This window comes from Zootoca vivipara, chromosome 2 (assembly GCF_965207765.1).
Source record: "Zootoca vivipara chromosome 2, rZooViv2.hap1.1, whole genome shotgun sequence".
NCBI classification, from domain to species: Eukaryota; Metazoa; Chordata; class Lepidosauria; order Squamata; family Lacertidae; genus Zootoca; species Zootoca vivipara.
The window spans coordinates 17,624,416-17,635,314 of NC_142584.1; the positions used below are offsets into that span (position 1 = coordinate 17,624,416).

Sequence of the window (10,899 nt, forward strand, 5' to 3'; positions counted from 1 at the left end):
AGCGAGATGAGCGCCGCAATCCCAGAGTCATTCGCAACTGGACTTAACTGTCAGGGGTCCTTTACCTCATTACTGGGGAAAGGCACAGGGTCAGCACAGGTGCATGGAAGCAAGTTTGAGGCTCAATCCAAGACAAGGGGATGATAGCTCTTGAACTAATTGGGGATTATCTTGCGTTTGCAGATAAGAGCTCCATTGTGTTTGCATGATTAAATCAATGGAAGGCAGGCAAAAGCATTCAGGTGATAAAGCAGTATGTTGCATCAGCCATTTCCCCCACATTTATATTGACAATCACATTAAATGAAACACACACATTGTACACACTCAAAAAGCCTGTATTCTTCAGGAGCGATCCTGTCAGAACACCAATGTCAAATAAATAACATATACAAGAAAACTGAAGTGCAACAGTTACAAGGTTGAGTTTGTAACATGGATACAAATATGGATTGACAGCTCAATGAGGTCATTTGTGTCAAATCAAAGAACTAAAATTGCACACATGACAAGAGAAAAGTAATAAGCAGCTCACAGTAACAGCATGCTAAACTGAAAAATAAAACCTACAGTACGTATACCGTTTCCAAGCCAGTTTAAAGCAAAAAGTGCTACAAAATTGCCATCCACCTAGTTTCTGATCTTCCACTTCTCTAGTTTCCAAGTTTTATAAACTATAAATACAAGAGGTATTCATGTTGAGTCTCAAGTAAGTTTCAAAGAGATATAAGTTTAGAAGTCCGCATTTCTACCCCAGTGTCACCTCAGTCAACAGCGTCGTCAAATTGGCCTTCCACTGGCATAGTCTCTACCTGTCTCCAAGTCACCGGTGCTACATGGTGCAGGCTTGGGTCATACAAAGGCTTTTCTTGAACTGAACATGCCACTGGCTCTTCATCCAAGAAACCTCCGCAGTGAATCACATCTTCAAAATCTAAAGTGTTGAGTGGTTTTAAATCAATATGATTATGTCTATAAAGCTGTTTTCAACAGGCTGCAATTCTAAGAACCCATGCTAGGGAATAAGGCCCTCTCCTCTTGACATCAGAGCAAATTATTTTTGACAACAATTATTCCTCTCATCCCACCCTTCCTCCAATAAGCCTAGGGCAGCATACATGGAGAAGGTATCATTTTATCTTCCCAACAACCCTTAAGGCCATTTTGTCAGCTTTTTTCCTTGAGCCAAGAGAACAGAAAGTTAAATACATGCACAAAATTGGATCTCAGAGTGTTTATCAGTGTGTGCTTCTTCTCCAATTTGGTTGCAACCCTCATCAAAGGATATCAACTTACTTTAGTAGTATGTCAGCTTACTTTAGCCTTATAAAGGTCTATGCTGAACACAATGAAATTTGGATCCAAGTTGTTAAGTAAAATAACATGGCAAGAGAAGTTGTTGTTGTTGTTGTTGTTGTTGTTGTTGTTGTTGTTATGTCACTGAATAATTAATTTCCCCTTCCTTCACCACTCTACACATATTGCAATAAGCATGTCGGCAAGTCATGCAGAACAAATGGAAACTTCCTCTCTTGATTAGAACGAGTTTCAGGAAGATAATATTCTCCGGCGCTATTGCTCACTAACTGCTCAAACGAATGCTGTAATCCAGAAGTGGAAGCACCAGAGTACGTCGTGTTGAGCAGAGCAATATGTGTGTACGTCTGATGGCTGCTAGACCAGTGTTTCTCAACCTTTTTTGGGCCACGGCACACTTGTTCCGTCAAAAAAATCACGCGGCACACCACCATTAAAAGACGGGGCAAATCCTGGGGGTTGGGAATGGGTGGGGGACTGAGGAATAGGGAGGATGAGGTTGGTGTACTTGCTGAGAGAGCCCTCGAGCACCGCCTCCGTCGTCCTGCCTGCCGCCAGCCCCCCGCTCCCTCCTGGGCTGGCCGCGGCTAAGCTGGGGCTGCTGCTGCTGCCGCCACCGCCGCCTCCCTCCGGCCTCCCCGCTGGTGTAGCCGCCGCCGCTGCTCCTTGGCGGCCCGAGAGCCCTCCCCGGCTGGCGGAGGAGGACGGCGAGGAGCCCGCCGAGGTGGGGCGGCTGCTGCTGCGGCTGCTGCTGTTACTGCCACCGCTGGGCGGGGCTGCTGCTGCTCCAGAGTCCCTGCCGCCCTGCGCCGCTGCCTTCTCCATTGAGCGCGCGGGGAGAGCGCGAGGAGGCGGCCTCGGCCATGAAGTGCTGCCTCGCTCAGGGAGCGAGCGCGAGGAGATGACGGAGAAACACCCTTCGCGCCCTCGCGCCCTCCAGACTGACCCGGCCGGCTTCCTTTCCGGCGGGTCAGCGCTGCCTATTGGCAGCCGCAAATCGCCCTTCTTGTTGCCTCACGTTGCGGCACAGCAGCCACCGTCTCGCGGCACAGTAGTGTGCCGCGGAACAGTGGTTGAGAAACGCTGTGCTAGACTACAAGCCCTGGCCTGTTTCCCTCTCTGCTTGCTTTCTCAGGGGCTTTCCCCAACCACCTGTGATGTACTGGGAGAAGGTAACTAGGCGAGACAGTCGGCCAACCCAGACCAACAGCAAGGAAGTATCACTGCTTCCAGAGCACCAGCTCAGGATGGGAATGGCCAGAGGGCTCAGGAGAAATGGCTCAACAAACTGCTGCTGCTGCTGCCACCACCACCCAACAACAGCTGCTGCCAAAAGTGGCTGATTTACTCTGCCTGATTATAGGGCTGGCCCTACAAAGAGACAGGATGTACGTTTTGTCAATGTAATCTCGACAACCGCTGCATCTAGGTGCCAAGTAGATTTTGATCTTTAGCTGTCTTACAACTCTGTTCTCCCGGACTGCTCCCGTCTTGCACACACCTAATGCTGTTGCTATGAACTGAGTGACACATGTAGTCTTAGATTGCGTATCTTCAAAGTTTCACAGATTAAAAGAGATACCTTTATGTTCTTGAAACATCCCTATTTTTACACCACTCTGTCCTCTGTAGATTGGTGGGTTTTTTAAAAAAAAGTCCATAGTAGCTTCCTTTTAAACACCCAGCCACACCCCTTAAATTTTAATCTCATACTCAATTTGGTACAATTTATTCAAAGAATACTCATTTTAAAATTCATGGATATGACTATGAATGGCTAATAGTCATGAAGCTATGTACCACCACAGGCATCAGAGCTGGTATAGCTCTGAATACCAGATGCTGGGAATCACAAGTGCTATTGAACTTACGTCCTGCTTATGGGATTCTCTTTTTTAAAAAAAAATACATTTTATTCCAGTTTTCCAAATTCAACAAATTAACAAAACCAATCTTTTATACAAAATCTTATATTCACATCTTTTACCTTGCTCCGCCGAGCTATGACTTCCCCCCCTCCCTTCATGCGGGTTTCTTGTTAATTCCCTTTTTTGCAGTTCCTTTTTTGACATATTGGTCAATTCGTAAGGTTTATTTTAATCCTGCGAGAGTTTTTAATGATCTACAGTTTTTCTCCATATAGTCCACATATTTACTCCAGTCCTTTTGAAACCTTGTCTCCCCCTGGTCACGAATCTTGCATGTCAATCTAGCAAGTTCAGCATAGTCCATCATTTTTATCTGCCACTCCACAATTGTAGGTAATTCCTGTAATTTCCATTTTTGGGCTAACAAAGTCCTAGCCGCGGTTGTTGCATACATAAACAGTGTTTGATCTTCTTTTCTAATCTCTCCTCCCATTATTCCTAACAAAAATGCTTCTGGTTTTTTTGGAAAAGTATATCTAAACATCTTTTTCAATTCGTTATATAAACTTTCCCAAAATCTTTTAACTTTTTCGCATGTCCACCACATATGATAAAATTCACCATCTTTCTCTTTACATTTCCAGCAACTTTTATCACTCATTCTATACATTTTAGCTAATTTAACTGGAGTTAAATACCATCTGTACATCATCTTATATACATTTTCTTTCAAGGCAGTACATGCTGTAAATCTTAAAGTTTGATTCCATAATTTCAACCACGCATCATATTCAATATTATGCCCCAAATCTTTTGCCCATTTAATCATCACTTCTTTTGTCAACTCATCTTTTGTATACCACTCCAACAACAAATCATACATCTTTGCCAAAAGCTTTGTTTTGCCTTCTAGCACTTCTATTTGAAATTTGGATCTTTTATCCTCAAAACCTATTTTTCTATCTTCTTTAAGCACATCATTTATTTGATGGTATTCTATCCATCCTGTTAACACTCCTTTAATGTCCTCAAAAGGTTTTAAACTCCATCCTTTTTCAGTTTTCGTCAAAATTTCCTCATACGTGGCCCGCCTCTTCTCCATATTTACTTTCTTAACTGTTAATACCTCTGCTGGTGAGACCCACCAGGGTGTTTTAGTCTCTAACAGCCTTTTATTTCTTTCCCACACCTCGTACAGAGATCTTCTTATCACATGATTCGTAAACCCGGTATGTGATTTCTTTTTGTCATAACATAAATATGCATGCCATCCAAATCTATTGTTAAAACCTTCCAAATCTAACAAGTCCGTATTCTCTAGAGTTATCCATTCTTTTATCCAACAGATACAAGACGCTTCATAATAAAGTCTCAAGTCTGCCAGACTGCTTATGGGATTCTCACAGACATTTATCTGGCTGGTCACCATGAGAACAGCATGCTGGACTAGCAATCCAACAAGCTCTTTTTATGTTCTTATGACACTTGTATCAGCCTAATGCAAGAACAGTTCTAAAGATATCTTCCCACAATGCACCTCTCCCTAGACACCTAGCTTTCTAGCATTTATTTTCTTTTTTTAAAAGAACCATGTTGAGGCATCAACCTACCATAAGGATTGCTATTGTTTTCGTTGTCTTCCAACTCTTTATCCCAGTCCTCTTCTACGTAGTGAGATACAGTTTTCGTCTCAATAAGAGCTGTATCTGTGGGCATGCTTAAGTCTTCGCCATCTGACTCAGAGTCTTCATAGGGTGACTCGAAGTCTTCCAATTCCTCAAGGGCGCTTTTCACTTTCTCCACTGCATGTTCTGCCAAACCTATAAAGAAAGAAGCCTTTGTTGATTTATTTGAAAAATTAAACAGCGAAATGGATCCCGAAACCTAGGGAGTTTGATAGGTTAAGGCGATGTATCAGCTTAGCCATTTCCTCACTTCATTGTACGTGGCAGCAGAAAACAACTGCTGCTGTTTGAGGCGATCTTTGAATATTACAAATTCACACCTGGGAATCTTTTAGTATCAAATATTGTTTGATATTTCTCTTTCAGTTTTATCTGATATTATTTCATAAAGCTACTTGACTGAGGAAAACAGGGGATAAGTAAAAACGTAACTAGTCAGGAGGGGAAGGCAGTTCAGGGCAGCCTTGGCAACTGTTGCGAAGGGAATCTGAATGTTGGTCAAGTGGCGGTTGGGGCAGTTAGGCCAGAGAGAGGAAGGGACGGTGCGGTTAAGCGAAAAAGAAGAAAATGTTGTCGTGGTTTTGTGAAGCACGTCCAGGGAGGGAAGACTGCTCGTTCTGGGAATTACTGTGGCAGAGAGAGACGGAAGAAAACAATGATGGGGTGCAGAATGACTGTGAGGTAGCCCGCAACACTCGTTGAGTAGTGTGAAATACCTGGGTGACACAATGTCATCCAAAAGGAATGCAACTGGGGGACAGGACAGAAGTGTTGGTCTCATTGCACAAGAGTGGATCAGGGGTACCAACTTGGAACAAAATATTGTGGGATGGGGTGGGGGGCAAGTAAGCCTTGCGTAATTGATTGATCACATGCCATTTGACACCATTTGAATGGCAATGCCCATCAGTCGGGGGACCCCTCAAATATTTTATTGGGGGGGGAGACGCAAAGACCCCTTGGCCCCTAGGAGTTGGCTCCTATGGGATGGATACATGCTAGGGGTTACTCCGTCCCTCATTTATAACAAAAGTTGTTTTAGCTAGCAAAGGTGTTTGTGTAATATTCCAAACTCCCTTCCCAGGTGGCCATGACAGGTGGCCATCCAACCTCTGCTTAAAAACCTCCAAGGAAGGAGAGTTCACAACCTTCCGAGAGAGACTGTTCCACTGTTGAATGGCTCTTACTGTCAGAAAGTTCTTCCTGATGCTTAGTCGGAATCTCCTTCCTTGTAACTTGAAGCCATTGGTTTGAGTTCTACCCTCTAGAGCAAGGAAAAACAAACTTGCTCCATCTTCCATGTGACAGCCCTTAAGATATTTGAAGGTGGCTATCATATCTCCTCTCAGTCTCCTCTTTTCCAGGCTAAACATACTCAGCAACTTCAACTGTTCCTCAAAAGGCTTGGTTTCTAGACCCTCAATCATCTTGGGTGTCCTTCTCTGCACATGTTCCAGGTCATGGAGAGATAAGTACACAGCAGGCTCCAACAGTTTGACATAGCCCCTGAAGGCACACTCTTCCACTGTCTCCCAAGAGGGCGGATGCCAACAATGTAAGTATATAATGTTATAAGGAGCTACCATCTACTGAATAAGACCAGTACTTCACCTAAACCAGCAAGGACTAGCAGTGGCTGTCCTCTTTCCCAGTTCTGCTACTCAAAAGTCTCTTACAGGGATTGAGAGTTTAGGAGATATACAAGGTATGTATTCTACTCTATTGGGCCTTCTCCCAGGAATATGGGAATCTCTGGTATTCAGAGCTAAGATTGTACTTCTCAGCCATTTCCTCCCCACCCCCAAAAAAGTACCTTTTCCAGGCCTCCAACTGAAAGTCTTCACCACTTCAAATTCCTCCTGTTCAGCAAAAGCGGATGCATCAGCCTTTTTCTACAGAGGGGGGAAATGGTTAAGAAGTCTAATGATCCACATCTTTGATTGGATTCCTCATGAGATTGGTTGTTACTGGACAATAAATTATCCTATTATTGAGCTTTTGGTAACCATCTCTTTATTTTTGAAAGATTGTGTTGCATTACCTTTTGCAGTGAGCAAAATGTCTGTGACCTATTTGTGTATATTTTTAATGTTGATTTCACTGTTATGACCTGTTTGGTTAATTAAATTATTAGATGATGATTCCTAATGTATGTTATGGAAATTATTAGCCTCCTCGTGTAACCTCATGAGAACAATCCCAACACTTGTCTTAAGAAAATGTTTCCTTCTACCACAATATACAAAGGCATTGGCACACTTGCTTCCTTGGACTCAAAACAGGAAGCTATATAAAGAGGTAAGCACTCTAACCCTCCTGCTCAGAGGTAGGAAATTTTATTTCTAAAAAAAAGGTGTCAACAAGTTTATCCAAATGAACAAAAAAACCTCCAAGATTCCTCCCAGTTTATTCACCTGATAATGCTCATTCTTTATAACAACAGAATATATATGATCAACCACAGGGAAACACTCTACATAAGATTTTTTCAAAACCCTCAGAAAGTAAATAATTTATCCAGCAATCCCCAGAATAATACAAAACGCCTCAGATGCAGAAAGGCCCATATAAATTTCCACTCACCCCCTACAAAACATAATAATTATGGAGTACTGTATAGAAGTTTGAACTCCACTGCACATCATCCAAGAAAAAGCCAGTACCCTGGGAAGCTGTTCTTCACAAGAGCAGAGGAAATGTGAGTCTGCAGCAATAAAACCACTAGCACATTTGCAAAGCTAAGCAGGGTCTGTTATGGTTTCAATTGGGATGGGAGAGCTCATGTTCCTGCATTTTAGGGTTGCCACCTGTCCTATATGATACAGGATTGTCCCTTATTTACAGTAAATGTCAAATGCTGTATCGACAAGAGTTTTGTCCTGTATTTCAGGGCGCTTTCTCTGCCAAGTTAGGGATCCTCTCAAAATGCATGTGTTAGAAAGGGTATGAGAAAGGTCGTGCATTCAAGCAGGCATAGCCAAACGAAAGACAGATTTACAAATTCATGTGCATGCGTGTGTCCACATGTGTGTGTGACAAACTTCAGAGCAGCCATCCTATTAGGCTGCAACAGCTTGCAATGGATTGCTTTGAAGGGGGGGTGCCAAATTGAAAAAAAACATTGGGGGACCAACATAATCAATCGAAAGGCACGGCATATACCATTTGAATGACAATGCCCAACAACATTGGGGTAGCCTGGCCCCCTCAAATATTTTATTGGGGCGTGGACCTTGGCCCCTAAGAGTTGGCTCCTATGCTTTGAAATCACTTCAGTATCAATTTTTTTATTTGAAAAGCCTATCCCCCAACCTCCCCGCCCTGCATTTTGCCAGAACAAAAGTAGCAACACAATGTTCAATGTTGGACTTGATGACCCTCACAGGATTCCTTCCAACTCTGCAATTCTCAGTTCAAACACCCCCCCCCAAAGTATTAAAAAGCAATATAAACACTTAACAACTGAGGTTCTGCTCCTCCCAACAGAAGCCTGCCCCCCCCACCTAATGTCCTCTTTTTGGGGGGGGGGTGCATCCAGGTTTCCTTTTACATTTTAAAGCCGTGGTTCCCAACGTGGGGCACACGCCTCAGAGGGAGGGCAATCTGATTTTTTTTATGGGGGCAATTCGAAAATAATAACTCAGTGAATGGCATTTTGGGCTTCCTCCTAGTGAATAGGGGTTCATCTTTTGAATAATAAGAATTTGGGAAGCATTAGGATATGGGAAGCATTAGGATTTTAGAAAGACGCTTAGGTGGGGCATGACCAATAACAAAGGTTGAGGAACCACTGTTTTAAAGGATCCGCTCGACAGCTTTTCGTGGGACCTCCCTTCCTCACCCTCCCAAAAAAGTAGCTGGACATTTCGAAGGGAATGAATGTGAACACGAGCGTAACACGTGTTTCTTCCCCCTGCACGTGAACTCCAGAGCCTCTCTCTCTCCCACACCCCGTGGCCGTTTCCCCCTCACCCGCTGCTCTGGGAGGGGGAGGAGGCGCCCCGGAGACTCGCGCTGCCCGGCCGCCTCCATGCGCGCGCTGCCTCCCCCCGCCCTCCGCCCCGCGCGGCCAGAGCTCTCCCCTCAGTCACCCGGACGCAACCATCGCCTGCCCCGAAACGCAGCAGCGCCGCTACTTACTCCGCGGCCGCAGGCGCGCGTGAGTCACGTGGCCGCCCCCTGGGGAGTTCCCCTTGAGCAGCCAACCAATCCGCTCCCGGAACCGAGAAGCTGATCCCTTGGGGACCCAGCCTTCCCCCCCCCCCGCGCGCGCGCCCTGCCGGCGTCTTGCCTGCCAGCCGCAAGGGTGGGCGAGGGCGGAGAGGAGGTTGCGCGCAGCAGCTTGCCTTATTCTTATTACTACTACTACTACTACTACAGTATATAGAAGTTTGAACTCCACCTCACACCATCCATTATTGTTATTATTATTATTACTCTATAGAAGTTTGAACGCCACCTGACATCATCCATCATCATTGCTATATAGACGTTTGAACTCCACTTCACATCCATTATTATTATTATTATTATTATTATTATATAGAAGTTTGAACTCCACCTCACACCATCCATCATCATCATCATCATCATTGCTATATAGAAGTTTGAACTCCACCTCACATCATCCATTATTATTATTCCAGTGATTATTTATTTTTGGGTATGCATGCGAACTCGGGAGGAATTCGCTTCCTCCCGAGTCGGAAAGGATTGTTGGCATGCGAGCGAGCACTGCACAAGTTTTGCTTTATTATGCTTTCTAAACTCTGCTTATGCTTTAAACTTATAAAACCATTCACCCAGAGCACGCTACAGGTTTCGATTGGGCAATGGTGTTATGACACCTGTTTGAAAACGTGTACCAGTGGAAACATTTTATTACATTTGGAGTCTTAACAAAGGTCAGCGGCATGCAGTTCCCCCTCCCCCCCAAATAAATAACTGATGCAAGAATTCAAGTTGTAGTAGTACCCTATATTTTATATTTCTTTTAGCTTTAAACTGTATGCCCACAAAATTTGGGTTGCATCTATTGAAATCTAAATGCAAGTGCACCAATTAGCACGTTCTGTTAACTGCATTCTTGTGCAAACTCTTCCGCTGGGACTTGGAAGAATGTGGAAGTGCAGCCAATATGCCTGCAATTGCATGTCTGTTGGTGGATTGCGTTTAGCTCCTCAGTGGAAAGCAAGTCGATAGCTGGAGTGGACTTTCCCCCCTTGGAATATGCTTACAAGCACAGTCACTGAGATCTCAAGCCTTGGGCAAGCCAACGTTGCTTTCCAGCATTTGTCTTCCAGCCACTGGGGTATCGTTTTGCAGTGTGCAACAGCTCGTGACCCAGCTATTTATTTGTGCTTGATCCGCCCCAGGCAAGGTGTTTATAAAAGAAATCCAGACGGGGGGGGGGGGCGGGCAGCAAAGGATTTTGTGCCAATGGATGCACTTGGATTTCACGTTACTTTTTAGTGCAATGCTGTACTCACTAAGGCATAAGTCTGAACGGAAGAGGCTTTTTACTTGCAGCAGGACATCTTTAGATACAATCTATTGGCACATTTTTAATTTAAAAACTTCATGAGACCAAACTAACCAGTCAGTCTTAAGTTCCTTGCAATTTGAGTAATATCAACGCATTCCCAAAAAAATCTGACAAGTGTGATTGGGTATTAGATCGTTAATGATACTTTGGACAGCTGATGCTACTGGCTCAATATGCATTGCTAACTAGTTAATGTCCAAGAATTAGAAATATTTATTTAAATACTCTTTATTATTGTACTTGTAGCCCACAATTCAGTGCGTCACAAAGTAGATTTGAAAAATGGGACAAAGCAAATAGATTTTACAAAAAACACACAGTAAAACCACAAAATAGTGTTAAATGGGATGGAGGTGTGTGTGTTCTCTTAAGCAGGGGAAACCCTAGTTCAGGCTATTACTTTGAACTAGAGATGTCTCTTGTAACAACTTTGAGAGTCCAAGTGACTTAATTTAATATGGGTATAACAAATTAATCAATTGTG

At 43.8% G+C, this 10,899-nt stretch overlaps 1 protein-coding gene across 1 annotated transcript; it reads right to left on the bottom strand.

Annotated features, from left to right (window-relative positions):
* Nucleotides 1-322: 322 nt before the first annotated feature.
* On the bottom strand, nucleotides 323-9,004 carry LOC118079571 (uncharacterized). Its single transcript, XM_035103845.3, has 4 exons — nucleotides 8,843-9,004; nucleotides 6,684-6,762; nucleotides 4,796-5,005; nucleotides 323-934 (listed from the first exon to the last, which is right to left on the bottom strand). Exons 1-4 carry the CDS (start codon nucleotides 8,900-8,902, stop codon nucleotides 765-767), a joined length of 519 nt encoding a protein of 172 aa, XP_034959736.1. The 5' UTR covers nucleotides 8,903-9,004; the 3' UTR covers nucleotides 323-764.
* Between the last annotated feature and the right edge of the window lie 1,895 nt (nucleotides 9,005-10,899).